The sequence below is a fragment of the Phocoena phocoena genome, chromosome 1, assembly GCF_963924675.1.
Source record: "Phocoena phocoena chromosome 1, mPhoPho1.1, whole genome shotgun sequence".
NCBI lineage: Eukaryota > Metazoa > Chordata > Mammalia > Artiodactyla > Phocoenidae > Phocoena > Phocoena phocoena.
In genome coordinates, this window is record NC_089219.1 from 99,942,078 (window position 1) to 99,957,583 (window position 15,506).

Below are 15,506 nucleotides of genomic sequence, written 5' to 3' on the forward strand. Positions count from 1 at the left end.
GTATATATATGTGTGTGTGTGTGTGTGTGTGTGTGTGTGTGTATATATATATATATATATTCCCCCCACCCACCCACTTTCTCTTGGTGATCTTTTTTGGAACAGAGATGCCATCTTTTCTGAAAACTCCAATGGATCTAACTATTCGCACTGGTGCCATGGCCAGATTAGAATGTGCTGCAGAGGGGCACCCTGCACCTCAGATTTCCTGGCAGAAAGATGGTGGTACTGACTTTCCTGCAGCTCGAGAGAGACGCATGCATGTCATGCCTGAGGATGATGTCTTCTTCATTGCAAATGTGAAAATAGAAGACATGGGGATCTATAGCTGCATGGCACAGAACATAGCAGGCGGCCTCTCAGCAAATGCTTCATTAATCGTGTTAGGTATGTTTATTGCTCCGTGGGTCCCTGCTTTTGTAGGAGTCTTTTTATTATGGATTGACTCTTGGTCTTAATGGCAAGAAGAATCTATGTTTGAGATTTTAGTTGGGATTCTTATATCTTTGTTTCCTTGCTCTGCCAATTTATGCAGGGTTATGTCAGCCTAGGATATTAGTGGATCAGTAAACTGAAATCTGGGGAAATTCTGAGGGCAGAATTAGAGATTTTTATCCCATGAATTGAATATTCAAATCCCTTTGTCCTGTTATGTTTTCCTCTGTAAGTTTTCTACTTCATGTATATGTTTTTTCTACTATTCAGTAGTGAGTTTGCACTTTTATACTGCCTCACATACCTGCTTCACAGAGAACTTGAGACAATGTAACTTTCCCCCCAGTTCATTTTTTTTTTTTAAATTATAAGATGAAAAAAATGATCTGTCTTCTGGTTAGATTTCCTGTTTTCCTTCCAGTGTGCTCCTGTTAATCCTATCCTCTGGTAAAATGTCTTTTCCTCATAGATTTCCCCTGATAAGCCAGTTTGTTTTCTTATGAGAACACTTTTCTTTTTAAATAGGGGTATAGTTGTTTTACAGTGTTGTGTTAGTTTCTGCTGTACAGCGCAGTGAAGTAGAGTTCCCTGTGCTATACAGCAGGTTCTCATTAGTTATCTGTTTTATACATATTAGTGTATATATGTCAATCCCAGTCTCCCAATTCATCCCACCCCCCACCCTCTTCCCCCTTTGGCATCCATACATTTGGAAAACACTTTTCTTCATGGGACTCAAATTCAAGGTAAATTCTCTTTTCCTCTAGATGTTAGGGTTTTTAAAAATGTGTTGGTTTGTGTAATTGTGTAATCAGAAAAATAAGTTTATTGTTTATAAAATTTAAGATATGTAGAAAATTAGAAAAAAAAGAGGGAAGGTCACTCAGACACCGTTAAAGATTTTGACATATTCTGGAGTTTTTAAACACTCATCTTGGGACTTCCCTGGTAGTCCAGTGCTGAAGGGTCCGCCTTACAATGCAGGGGATGTGGGTTCAATCCCTGGTCAGAGAACTAAGAGCCCACGTCCCTCAGGGGAACTAAGCCCGCGCACCACAACTACTGAGCTCACGCCTCAACTAGAGAGCCTGCCTGCTGCAAACTACAGAGCCCATGCTCTGGAACCCATGTGCCACAACTATAGAGCCTGCACGCCCCGGAGCCTGTGCACCACAAGTAGAGAAGAGAAAACCCACATGCCACAACTAGAGAGAAGCCCACGCGTGTGCTGCAAGGAAAGATCCCGCATGCCTCAGTGAAGATCCTGCATGCCACAACTAAGACCCGACACAGCCAAAAATAAATAAATAAATAATAAATCTTTAAAAAATCCCACAAAACTCATCTTGGGACTTCCCTGGCAGACCAGTGGTTAAGACTTGGCCTTCTGGGACTTCCCTGGTGGCACAGTGGTTAAGAATCCACCTGCCAATGCAGAGAACATGGGTTCGAGCCCTGGTCTGGGAAGATCCCACATGCTGCAGAGCAACTAAGCCCACGTGCCACAACTACTGAGCTTGCGCTCTAGAGCCCGTGAGCCACAGCTACTGAAGCCCGTGCACCTAGAGCCCGTGCTCTGCAGCAAGAAGCCACCGCAATGAGAAGCCCACGTACCACAACAAAGAGTAGCCCCTGCTCACTGCAACTAGAGAAAGCCCGCACGCAGCAATGAAGACCCAGTGCAACCAAAAATAAATAAATAAATTTAAAGAATGAAAAAGATCAATGAAAGAAATACTTATAAACAAAACAAAAGCTTTGCCTTCCAATGCAGGGGGTGCAGGTTCGATCCCTGGTTGGGGAGCTAAGATCCCACATGCCTCATGGCCAAAAAACCAAAACATAAAACAGAAGCAATATTGTAACAAACTCAATAAAGACTTCAAAAATGGTCCACATTAAAAAAAAAAAAAATCTAAAAAAGAAAAATAAAACACTCATCCTTATGTGGTTATGTATGCCTGCTTTTTTCCACTTAATATTGTATCACAGGGTTACTGTGTCATTAAGTCTTCATGAATATCATGTGGCTGTGGTATAATTTACTTATTTTTCTGCTAGATTTTTAGATTTTTTCCCTTTACCTTTAAAAATTACAACTAATTTTGTAATAAGCATTTTTGTATATAAATCTTTGAATTCTTTGCTTAGGATAGCTTGCTCAAGGTGTAATTCCTGAGATGAGATTTAGATTTTTTGAGGCTTTTGCTTTTCTGAAACATTAACTTCTAATCCTCCCATGAGCATATGAAAGTGCTTATTTCATCGTAACCTAATTAGTCTAATTCAATTAGGAATAAAACTGCCTAATATTTTTTAATGCATCTTTCTGTTAGAGACACCCTCATTTATTAGACCTCTGGAGGACAAGACAGTAGCCCGAGGTGAAACTGCAGTACTACAGTGCATAGCTGGAGGGAGTCCTGCCCCTCGCCTCAACTGGACCAAAGATGATGGACCACTGCTGGTGACAGAACGGCACTTCTTTGCTGCAGCCAACCAGCTTCTCATCATTGTAGATGCTGGGCTAGAAGATGCTGGGAAATATACCTGCATTATGTCCAACACCCTTGGGACAGAACGTGGTCACATTTACCTAAATGTGATTTCCACCCCCAATTGTGACTCTTCCCAGAGTAGCATTGGGCATGAAGACGATGGGTGGACCACAGTTGGCATTGTCATCATTGTTGTGGTCTGCTGTGTTGTGGGTACCTCTTTGATCTGGGTCATTGTTATTTACCACATGAGAAGGAAAAATGAAGACTATAGTATCACGAACACAGGTGAGTGGTACCCGGTTGACCCTTGTGGCTTATACCTGAGTCAGGAATGTAGTGTAGGATTTGTTGTTAAATATAAAAAACTAAGGAGCTTTGATAATTTATTTGTGATAGAAGGAAGAGTTTTTCTGTTAAAATGTCCTACTTTCTTGATATAATGGAACCGCTCTAGTGAATAAGCTTAAGAATTTGTAGACAGTCCCCCAAAACTTTGTTCTTTTAAACAGTTGCATGTGCACCTTCTTTCTTTAATACCTAAGGCTCATTTCCATTGTAATTTTCCTTTGGGGAAGAGTGGAGTCGTTATGACAGAGATCAGTCTTTCACACCTGTCCCCCACCCTGAAATCCTGTAAGAGAAGAGGTACAGCCAGATAGATTGCTAAAGTGTGTCTGTGGATAAGATTTCAGACTTCAGGTTTTTTTTCTTTTGGTAATACTTTTAAAATGAAGCTTGGGGGAGAATTCTAGTGAGAAATAATTTTCAGAGAAAATTCTAGGAGTTGTTGAATTCCTAGGTACATAACATTTTCCTGGCCATTAGTACCAAAGTAGAATACATTTGCAAGATAGTCTTCTGAGTTTTGGCTTAAATTGCCTAACTTTATTTGAGAGTTACAGATGTCTCTTTTACAGACGAGCTCAATCTGCCTGCAGACATTCCCAGCTACTTGTCTTCCCAAGGAACACTGTCTGAGCCACAGGAAGGCTACAGCAACTCTGAGGCAGGTAGTCATCAGCAACTTATGCCTCCTGCCAATGGATATTTACACAAAGGTGCTGATGGTAATGACTTTTTATCATCTGTGCTTACAATTTCAGCCTACCCTGTTTAGTTTTTTTTTTAAGTGTATAGTTTTCCACAGTAATCTGAAGCAATATTTTAAAGTAAGCTACTCAATGAAAACATTTGCCCCATGCAAAATAGGATGAAAATTGACTAAAGTCTTTTTTTTGAGTTTTTGAATTTTATTTTATTTATATTTTTATACAGCAGGTTCTTATTAGTCATCAGTTTTATACACATCAGTGTATACATGTCAATCCCAATCTCCCAATTCATCACACCACCACCACCATCCCCCACCGCTTTCCCCCCTTGGTGTCCATATGTTTGTTCTCTACATCTGTCTCAATTTCTGCCCTGAAAACCAGTTCATCTGTATCATTTTTCTAGGTTCCACATATATGCGTTAATATACGATATTTGTTTTTCTATTTTTGACTGACTTCACTCTATATGACAGTCTCTAGATCCATCCACATCTCAACAAATGACCCCATTTCATTCCTTTTTATGGCCGAGTAATATTCCATTGTATATATGTACCATATCTTCTTTATCCATTCATCTGTCGATGGGCATTTAGGTTGCTTCCATGACCTGACTATTGTAAATAGTGCTGCAGTGAACATAGGGGTGCATGTACCTTTTTGAATTATGGTTTTCTCTGGGTATATGCCCAGTAGTGGGATTGCTGGATCATATGGTAATTCTATTTTTAGTTTTTTAAGGACCTCCATACTGTTCTCCATAGTGGCTGTATCAATTTACATTCCCACCAACAGTGCAAGAGGGTTCCCTTCTCTCCACACCCTCTCTACCATTTGTTGTTTGTAGATTTTCTGATAATGCCCATTCTAACTGGTGTGAGGTGATACCTCATTGTAGTTTTGATTTGCATTTCTCTAATAATTAGTGATGTTGAGCAGCTTTTCATGTGCTTCTTGGCCATCTGTATGTCTTTGAAGAAATGTCAATTTAGATCTTCTGCCTACTTTTGGATAGGGTTGTTTTTTTAATATTGAGCTGCATGAGCTGTTTATGTAGTTTGGAGATTAGTCCTTTGTCCATTGATTCGTTTGCAAATATTTTCTCCCATTCTGAAGGTTGTCTTTTCGTCTTGTTTATGGTTTCCTTTGCTGTGCAACAGCTTTGAAGTTTCATTAGGTCCCATTTGTTTATTTTTGTTTTTATTTCCATTACTCTAGGAGGTGGATCAAAAAAGATCTTGCTGTGATTTATGTCAAAGAGTGTCCTTCCTATGTTTTCTTCTAAGAGTTTTAAAGTGTCTGGTCTTACATTTAGGTCTCTAATCCATTTTGAGTTTATTTTTGTGTATGGTGTTGGGGAGTGTTCTAATTTCATTCTTTTACATGTAGCTGTCCAGTTTTCCCAGCACCACTTATTGAAGAGACTGTCTTTTCTCCATTATATATCCTTGCCTCCATTGTCATAGATTAGCTGACCATCGGTGCGTGGGTTTATCTCTGGGCTTTCTATCTTGTTCCATTGATCTATATTTCTGTTTTTGTGCCAGTACCATATTGTCTTGATTACTGTAGCTTTGTAGTATAGTCTGAAGTTAGGGAGTCTGATTCCTCCAGCTCTGCTTTTTTCCTTCAAGACTGCTTTGGCTATTCGGGGTCTTTTGTGTCTCCATACAAATTTTAAGATTTTTTGTTCTAGTTCTGTAAAAAATGCCATTGGTAATTTGATAGGGATTGCATTGAATCCATAGATTGCTTTGGGTAGTATAGTCATTTTCACAATTTTGATTCTTCCAATCCAAGAACATGGTATATCTCTCCATCTGTTGGTATCATCTTTAATTTCTTTCATCAGTGTCTTATAGTTTTCTGCATACAGGTCTTCTGTCTCCCTAGGTAGGTTTATTCCTAGGTATTTTATTCTTTTTGTTGCAGTGGTAAATCGGGAGTGTTTCCTTAATTTCTCTTTCAGAGTTTTCATCATTAGTGTATAGGAATGCAAGAGATTTCTGTGCGTTAATTTTGTATCCTGCAACTTTACCAAATTCATTGATTAGCTCTAGTAGTTTTCTGGCGGCATCTTTAGGTTTTTCTATGTACGGTGTCATGTCATCTGCAAACAGTGACAGTTTTACTTCTTCTTTTCCAATTTGTATTCCTTTTATTTCTTTTTCTTCTCTGATTGCTGTGGCTAGGACTTCCAAAACTATGTTGAATAAGAGTGGTGAGAGCGGACATCCTTGTCTTGTTCCTGATCTTAGAGGAAATGCTTTCAGTTTTTCACCATTGAGAATGATGTTTGCTGTGGGTTTGTCGTATATGGCCTTTATTATATTGAGGTGGGTTCCCTCTATGCCCACTTTCTGGAGGGTTTTTATCATAAATGGGTGTTGAATTTTGTCAAAAGCTTTTTTTTGCATCTATTGAGATGATCATATGGTTTTTATTCTTCAACTTGTTAATATGGTGTATCACATTGATTGATTTGCATATATTGAAGAATCCTTGCATCCTTGGGATAAATCCCGCTCAATCATGGTGTATGATCCTTTTAATGTGTTGTTGGATTCTGTTTGCTAGTATTTTGTTGAGGATTTTTGCATCTATATTCATCAGTGATATTGGTCTGTAATTTTCTTTTTTTGTAGTATCTTTGTCTGGTTTTGGTATCATGGTGATGGTAGCCTCATAGAATGAGTTTGGGAGTTTTCCTTCCTTTGTAATATTTTGCAAGAGTTTGAGAAGGATGGGTATTAGCTCTTCTCTAAACGTTTGATAGAATTCACCTGTGAAGCCATCTGGTCCTGGACTTTTGTTTGTTGGAAGGTTTTTAATCACAGTTTCGATTTCATTACTTGTGATTGGTCTGTTCATATTTTCTATTTCTGCCTGGGTCAGTCTTGGAAGGTTATACCTTTCTAAGAATTTGTCCATTTCTTCCAGGTTGTCCATTTCATTGGCATAGAGTTGCTTATAGTAGTCTCTTAGGATGCTTTGTGTTTCTGCAGTGTTATAACTTCTCCTTTTTCATTTTTTGTTTTATTGATTTGAGTCCTCTCCCTGTTTTTCTTGATGTGTCTGCCTAATGGTTTATCAATTTTGTTTATCTTCTCAAAGAACCTCAAAAGCTTTTAGTGTTATTGATCTTTGCTGTTGTTTTTTTGTTTCTATTTCATTTATTTCTGCTCTGATATTTATGATTTCTTTCCTTCTGCTAACTTTGGGTTTTGTTTGTTCTTCTTTCTCTAGTTCCCTTAGGTGTAACATTAGATCGTTTGAGATTTTGCTTGTTTCTTGAGGTAGGCTTGTATTGCTGTAAACTTCCCTCTTAGAACTGCTTTTGCTGCATCCCATTGGTTTTGGATCGTCGTGTTTTCATTGTCATTTGTCTCTAGGTATTTTTTGATTTCCTCTTTGATTTCTTCAGTGATATCTTGGTAATTTAGTAACGTATTGTTTAGCCTCCATGTGTTTGTGTTTTTTACATTTTTTTCCCCTGTAATTGATTTCTAATCTCATAGTGTTGTGATCAGAAAAGATGCTTGATATGATTTCAGTTGTCTTAAATTTACTGAGGCTTGATTTGTGACCCAAGATGTGATCTGTCCTGGAGAATGTTCCGTGCTGACTTGAGAAGAAAGTGTAATCTGTTCTTGGATGGAATGTCCTATAAATATCAATTAAATGTATCTGGTCTATTGTGTCATTTAAAGCTTCTGTTTCCTTATTAATTTTCTGTTTGGATGATCTGTCCATTGGTGTAAGTGAGGTGTTAATGTCCCCCACTATTGTTGTGTTACTGTTGATTTCCTCTTTTAGAGCTGTTAGCAAGTTGCCTTATGTATTGAGGTGCTCCTATGTTGGGTGCATATATAATTGTTATATCTTCTTCTTGGATTGATCCCTTGACCATTATGTAGTGTCCTTCCTTGTGTCTTGTAATATTCTTTATTTTAAAGTCTATTTTATCTGATAGGAGTATTGCTACTCCAGCTTTCTTTTGGTTTTCATTTGCATGGAATATCTTTTTCCATCCTCTCACTTTCAGTCTGTATGTGTCCCTAGGTCTGAAGTGGGTCTCTTGTGGACAGCATATATATGGGTCTTGTTTTTGCATCCATTCAGCAAGCCTGTGTGTTTTGGTTGGAGCATTTAATCCATTCATGTTTAAGGTAATTATCGATATGTATGTTACTATGACCATTTTCTTAATTATTTTGGGTTTGTTTTTGTAGGTCCTTTTCTTCTCTTGTGTTTCGTACTTAGAGAAGTTCCTTTAGCATTTGTTGTAGAGCTGGTTTGGTGGTGCTGAGTTTTCTTAGCTTTTGCTTGTCTGTAAAGCTTTTGATTTCTCCATCAAATCTGAATGAGATCCTTGCTGGGTAGAGTAATGTTGGTTGTGTAAGTTCTTCCCTTTCATCACTTTAAGTATATCATGCCACTGCCTTCGGCTTGTAGAGTTTCTGCTGAGAAATCAGCTGTTAACCTTATGGGAGTCCCGTTGTATGTAATTTTTCATTTTTCCTTTGCTGCTTTGTTTTTTTCTTTGTCTTTAATTTTTGTCAGTTTGAATATTATGTGTCTTGGCCTGTTTCTCCTTGGGTTTATCCTGTATGGGACTCTCTGCGCTTCCTGGACTTGGGTGGCTATTTCCTTTCCCATGTTAGGGAATTTTTTGACTATCATCTCTTCAAATATTTTCTTGGGTCCTTTCTTTCTCTCTTCTCCTTCTGGGACCCGTATAATGTGATTGTGGCTGCGTTTAATGTTGTCCCAGAGGTCTCTTAGGTTGTCTTCATTTCTTTTCATTTTTTTTACTTTATTCTGTTCCACAGCAGTGAATTCCTCCATTCTGTCTTCCAGGTCTCTTATCTGTTCTTCTGCCTCATTTATTCTGCTATTGATTCCTTCTAGTTTACTTTTCATTTCATTTTCATTTCTTGCATCTTCTCGATCTTTGCCTCCATTCTTTTTCCAAGGTCCTGGATCATGTTTACTATCATTATTCTGAATTCTTTTTCTTGAAGGTTGCCTATCTCCACTTCATTTAGTTGTTTTTCTGGGGTTTTATCTTGTTCTTTGATCTGGTCCATAGCCCTCTGCCTTTTCATCTTGTCTGTCTTTCTGTGAATGTGATTTTTCTTCCACAGGCTGCAGGATTGTAGTTGTTCTTGCTTCTGCTGTCTGTCCTCTTAGATGAGGCTATCTAAGAGGCTTGTGCAAGTTTTACTGATGGGAGGGACTGGTGGTGGGTAGAGCTGGCTGTTGCTCTGGTGGGCAGAGCTCAGTAAAACTTTAATCGGCTAGAGTGCTGATGGGTGGGGCTGGGTTCCCTCCCTGTTGGTTGTTTGGCCTGAGGCGACCCAACACTGGAACCTGCAGGCTCTTTGGTGGGCCTGATGCCGGACTCTGGGAGGGCTCACGCCAAGGAGTGCTTCCCAGAACTTCTGCTGCCATTGTCCTTGTCCCTTGGTGAGCCACAGCTGCCCCCCGCCTCTGCAGGAGAACCTCCAACACTAGCAGGTAGCTCTGGTTCAGTCTCTCTGGGGTCACTGCTCCTTCCCCTGCGTCCTGATGCGCACAGTACTTATGTGTGCCCTCCAAGAGTGGAGTCTCTATTTCCCCCAGTCCTGTCAGAGTCCTGCAGTCAAATCCCACTAGCCCTCAAAGTCTGATTCTCTAGGAATTCCTCCTCCCGTTGCTGGACTCCCAGGTTCAGAAGCCTGACTTGGGGCTCAGAACCTTCACTCCAGTGGGTGGACTTCAGTGGTATAAGTGTTCTCCAATTTGTGAGTCACCTACCCAGCCTTATAGGATTTGACTTTATTGTGATTGCACCCCTCCTACTGTCTCATTGTGGCTTCTCCTTTGTCTTTGGATGTCGGCTATCTTTTTTGGTGAGTTCCAGTGTCTTCCTGTCGATGATTGTTCAACAGTTAGTTGTGATTCTGGTGTTCTCGCAAGAGGGAGCGAGAGCACGTCCTTGTACTCCGCCATCTTGGTTCAGGCTCTAAAGTCTTAACAGAGGAGAAAATCTTCTGACAGAAAGGAGTAAAACACATCCTTAAACAAGGGATTGGAGAACACAGCAGAGGCTCCCAAACCAAAGTATTGTAGTAAGGAGATGCTCTAGAAACTTTCTTCAGGTGTCTTTTATCTTTTCAGCCATGAGCACCCTTCAGACCATATCCCGAGGAGGTTGTATCTCCTGCTGACAGGTAGACATTCACTAAGGTTTAAAGGGCATTGATGATTCTCATCTTATATTGGAGAACATCAGAGAGATATAAAATAGTTAAGTGAACCTGACTTCTCAACACTACTTTTCCCGACTCCACTCTTCCCATAGGGAGTTACAGAACACAGGGAAGTGAATTAAGGGGTAGAATTCGGTTTGACTCCCATTTCCTCTCTCCAGCCATGTGGTCACCAACAAGTTACTTAAAAGCTGAGCTTTAATCTCCTCATTTTAAAAATAAAGAAACAATATTTTATAAAGCATTTCTCTCATGATTCTTAAATATTCTTTCCACAAATCTGTGTAGTACTTCAAGTAGTATACACATGGAAGCTCTATTCCATTATTTTGGCTTTCCATTGAAAGGGGGGTATTTCTAGCTTTTTTTTTTTTTTTTCTTTTTGGCTATACCGTGTGGCTTGTGAGACCTTCCCTGGCCAGGATGGCCTCTAGGCGCGCAGGCTTCATTAGTTGTGGTACGCAGGCTCAGTAGTTGTGGCACATGAGCTCTAGAGCGCAGGCTCAGTAGTTGTGGCACACGGGCTTAGTTGCTCCGCGGCATGTGGGATCTTCCCGGACCAGGGCTCGAACCCATGTCCCCTGCATTGGCAGGCAAATTCTTAACCACTGTGCCACCAGGGAAGTCCCCCTCTAGCTCTTTAAAGAATACTTAAACACCTCTACTTTTTGAAATTTGTAGGAAATAACACTGCTTTCTGGGTTAAACTTAATTACTTCCTGTTCTTTTCCAGTTCTAACATTCTGTTGCTTGAACATGAGTAAGTAAGTCTCTATTTCTCAGTTTCCTCTTTTTTTATCATTCAGTTTTCAAAGCACTTAATTGTTCAGGGAGCTCATTATTAAACTTTTACTTCTGCCAAACACACACTTGTCAGGCAGGACTTTTCACTGTCAGAGGCTTTTTCTAGGGGTCCTTTTAGCAATTAGTGTTGCTTAACCTCTTGACTTAACAAAAGTTATGTGGGCTTTTGTGAAATAAAGTCATCAAAACCCCTTGTTCTCTGCTTTAGTTTGCTTAAGCCAAACATGTGTCTTGTAGCACAGTGCCAGCCTTATCTTGGCTCCCTTGATTTGCGCATGACCTTATCCAGGCTTGTCAAAGATGGCTTAATGTACTACTCAAGAGCGTGGGTGCTGGAGCCAGAGGGCCTGAGTTTAAATTGCAGCTCTTCACTCAGAGTATGTCTTTGGGCCTTACCTGACCTCTCTGTGTTGTAGTTACTCAGTCTGTAAAATAAGGATAATAATAATACTTACCTCTTAGGGATGTTATAAGGATTAAATTAGTTAGTTCACAGCAAGACCTTGAAACTTCATCTGGTTTATAATGCAAGTTTTGAACAAATGCCAGATATGATGACAACTTTAGAGAAAACTAATAGTTGGCAAAACTGATTCCTTAACTGAAGGATGTTTGGGTTCTTTCCCATGTTGTCATTAGGTGGCACTGGCACCCGGGTTATCTGCTCAGATTGTTATGACAATGCTAACATCTACTCCCGGACCCGAGAATACTGTCCATACACCTATATTGCTGAAGAGGATGTTCTAGATCAGACACTGTCCAGCCTTATGGTCCAAATGCCCAAAGAGACTTATTTGGCACATCTTCCCCAAGATGCCACCACCCTGGAGAGCCTGGTATCAGCAGCAGATAGAGAGATGTCTGCCTTTCCCACCAACCATGAGAGGATAAATGAGAAGAAACTTTCCTCCACACAGAAGAGCAGTGGTAAAGGGCACAGTGTTTTTTGTTATTTTGGTTTGTTTTCACTTTCACCTACTTGAGTTTTCCTTCTGTCATAAAGGTAGCACTCTCATTTGACAGAAGCAAACAAGTTGGTATAATGGAGTAATTAGCTACTATTAATTGATATAAACTAGAACCAAAGATTTTTAGAGATTAGATTTAGAAAGAAGTCTGGATCTGTAGGATGAAAACAGCTTTTGTGGGAGTAACAAGATCTTACTTCTAAAGATTCAGAAGCCATGTAGAAAAAGTTTCTATAAAGAAGTTTCATACAGGCACTACTTTTTTCTTCCATGTTTATTTAAATAATGGAGACTTGAAATGCTAAGGATATAATGATTTGGGCATAATTTGATGAAGATTTTCACTGAGAAGATTTAAAAATGTTTTATTTGGTTGCTGTTCTATCAGGTAAATGTTGAATGTCAGTATCACTTGGCAGGTATTTGCTTTCATCTGTGAAGTATTACAGTCAGGACCATAACTGGGAAAGCAGTTTGGGGATAGTAGCCCAGGAAAAGAAACAGATGTTATATTGTGCCGACGAGGCATTTGAAACAACCCAGTCAATAAAGCAAAGCAAAACAAAACAAAACTCTTTCTAGACCATGAAGGGCACTACTGAGCATGTCTTCCTGTCCATCCAGGCTTTTTATCCACTGTCACCCTCCTGTCAGCCTGAGATGAAAGAGCACTGGAAATAGGGTGGGGCTTTGCACCGCAGGTTTACAGTGGAAGACATTGTATAGTGGTGCTTCCAGGGATGGTTCTGGCTGGAGTGAATGAAATGACATGGACTTTTAAGATGTGCTCTGTTGTTCTTAGTTAAGAGACCACCTCTAAAGTTTTCTAAAGAGGGTACAGGTCAGAGAAAAATATCCTGTTATTGAAGTTAGTCTCTTGTCTTTGAAATTCTGTGTCCATGAAAGAAAGGCACCAACACTAAATCCATTTCCCCGTGTCCTAGAAGAGATATACACACACAAAATAACTTTAAGTAGAACTAAAAATGCAGTATCTTTCCCCAACTTTAGGGATGTCTTAATCGTTAATCTGGTCTGTAAGTGAGGAAATCAGCAAATGAGAGTGCTTTGGTGCATTGCTTGTTCCTTAGCTAGGGTGCTCTAGCTCCTTGCTACTCAAAGTGTGGTCTGTCAGCATCAGTATTACCTAGGAGCTTGTTAGAAATGCAGAGCATGGGTCCCACCCCAGACCTAGTGAACCAGAGTCTATATTTTAACACAGTCTCCAGGTTATTTGTATAAATATTAAAGCTTGAGAAACCCTGCTCTAGCTTACTTTGCACATGGGTTTTATTTTTATTTCTGAGTGTTTGTTTCTAGAATGTTTGGCTAGCTTTTCCCAAAATACATCCCCATGAAGTTAATATAACTTTCAGTAAACGTTCTCTGGGGAAAGAGCCTACCACTGCAGTAAATAATAATGAGAAATGCATATTTTTGAAGCCAAAGTACAGATAACCTGATTTAAAATACCAGCTTTTGGTTATTATTTTGTTGTTAGAGTTATTGGCTTGCTAGAAGCTGGAAGGGAATGGTTGTTTAATTTTTAAATGATTTTTTAAAATAAATTTATTTATTGTATGTATTTTATATTTGGCTGCGTTGGGTCTTTGTTGCTGCTCTCAGGCTTTCTCTAGTTGCGGCGAGCAGGGGCCACTCTTCGTTGTATTGTGCCGGCTTCTCATTGCGGTGGCTTCTCTCGTTGCAGAGCACGGGCTCTAGGCATGCGGGCTTCGGTAGTTGTGGCACGTGGGCTCTAGAGTGCAGGCTCCGTAGTTGTGGCGCATGGGCTTAGTTGCTCCGCGGCATGTGGGATCTTCCTGGACCAGGGCTCAAACCCATGTCCCCTGCATTGGCAGGCGGATTCTTAACCACTGCGCCACCAGGGAAGCCCAAAATGATTTTTTTTAAGATAAGCATTTAATTGTTATTTAAAGATACAATGACTGCACTGAATCAATAATTTTTACTTATGTATTGTGCAACTTTCATTACTATATGGATACTAATTCTCTTTTAGTCTGTTTCCACGTGTCTAAAGAGTTTTAAGTTTTATAGCAGTAGAAACACCAGTAATAGGTGAAAGCAGATGACACAGCATGGTTTCAGTAATTAATTGGTAAAGTTGTTGAGTAGAAGTGTTTGAAAGACCACGGTTTCAGTTTTTGTTTTGTTTTTTTTGTTTTTGCTAAGAAAATGGCAAGTATACATTTTATCTTAACGTCCTTATTCAGGAATACTGGGTTATTTCTTATTATTTCTTTGAAGACTTGGGTAGAAGAAAATTAAGTTTTAGAAAATTAATTTTATACTTCCATTCACCACTGATAATTATTACTGTCTCTCATTCTCAGAACCCTTGCAGCGGCCTCTGTGGAACATAAGCAAAGAACCAGGTATGCCTCATCCTCCTTTATCTCAGCAGTCAGTCTTTGAGTCACCACAACTCCATCAAAACGAGGGCCTGGCAGAGAGTGATCCAGACTGTTCCACTTCCCCCATGCCCTGTCACAGGTTACACGACCACACTTTTGATTTTAGTAGGACTCGGAACATTCAAGATGGCAGTGAGGGCACATGAAACTCACTCCAGAATGAAATCTGGGCAGACTCAAGTTAGTTGATTTTGTATTTACTACCTCAGAGTTTGGAAGAAACCCCAAAGTCAGCATTTGCTTTGCTCTTTGTCTACAATTACATCTGACCACATCAAGGGGGCCCAGACATTTGTTGGGGCTTATACTTGACGAAGAAAGGGTAATGGCTGACAGAAATGGGTACATCTAATAGAAAATGTGCAACACAGGAGGAGGAAGATAGAGGACAGAGTGCTGTCTTATGGTTCTACTGGGATGTGCCCAGGTGCTCATTGCCTGTTAGGGAGAGTCTCATTGCTGCTTAACACCCTGGATTGTCTCAACCTACCGAATGATCCTGAGTAAACAACGCTGTTCTGTTTTGCCTTCCAAGGAACAAAAATAACTTTGGAGCCCCCCGGGAAGTGTGCCTGGGATTCTGCAGTGGTTTTAATCCTATAGTTGAGAGTGGGGCTTTGATATTCAAGGTCTTCGACAAGAATCCCAGACTTGACCAACTACTACTAGGTCGAGCGCTTTGTATTCTTGTGAATCTCTCTCTCTCTCTCTCTCTCTCTCTCTTTTTTTTTTTTTTGGTCCCTGTCGCCCAGGGATCTCACTGTATATATATGTGCATTTATAAATAATTTTCGTATTCATTGGTCATATGTGTTGCAATGTAAATATTTTTGATACGCCAAAATTATATATAATATTCAGTTATAATATTGACAGCTGCTTCTCAGACCACAGATTTTGTACAACTTGGTTTAGTGAATCCAAAGACTTTGTTTAAAGTTTTAAATACATATTTGTTAAGAAGTATAAGTATAGAAGCAGGGTACCTAGTAATTGCGTACACACAAACACAATCTTGGTGTAATTAACCACTTTCTTTATGCCTAAAGAT

The 15,506-nt window shown here is 39.7% G+C and overlaps 1 protein-coding gene across 1 annotated transcript in view; it reads left to right on the top strand.

Moving 5' to 3' along the window:
- The window catches only part of LRIG2 (leucine rich repeats and immunoglobulin like domains 2), a 61,729-nt gene extending 46,650 nt beyond the window's left edge, over positions 1 to 15,079 (top strand). Inside the window, exons 14-18 of the mRNA XM_065874464.1 lie at positions 106 to 387; positions 2,772 to 3,221; positions 3,854 to 4,003; positions 11,689 to 11,979; positions 14,375 to 15,079. Coding sequence (XP_065730536.1) covers positions 106 to 387; positions 2,772 to 3,221; positions 3,854 to 4,003; positions 11,689 to 11,979; positions 14,375 to 14,601 — 1,400 coding nt within the window. The 3' untranslated portion in view covers positions 14,602 to 15,079. The remainder of the gene's footprint in view (positions 1 to 105; positions 388 to 2,771; positions 3,222 to 3,853; positions 4,004 to 11,688; positions 11,980 to 14,374) is intronic.
- Positions 15,080 to 15,506: the final 427 nt, after the last annotated feature.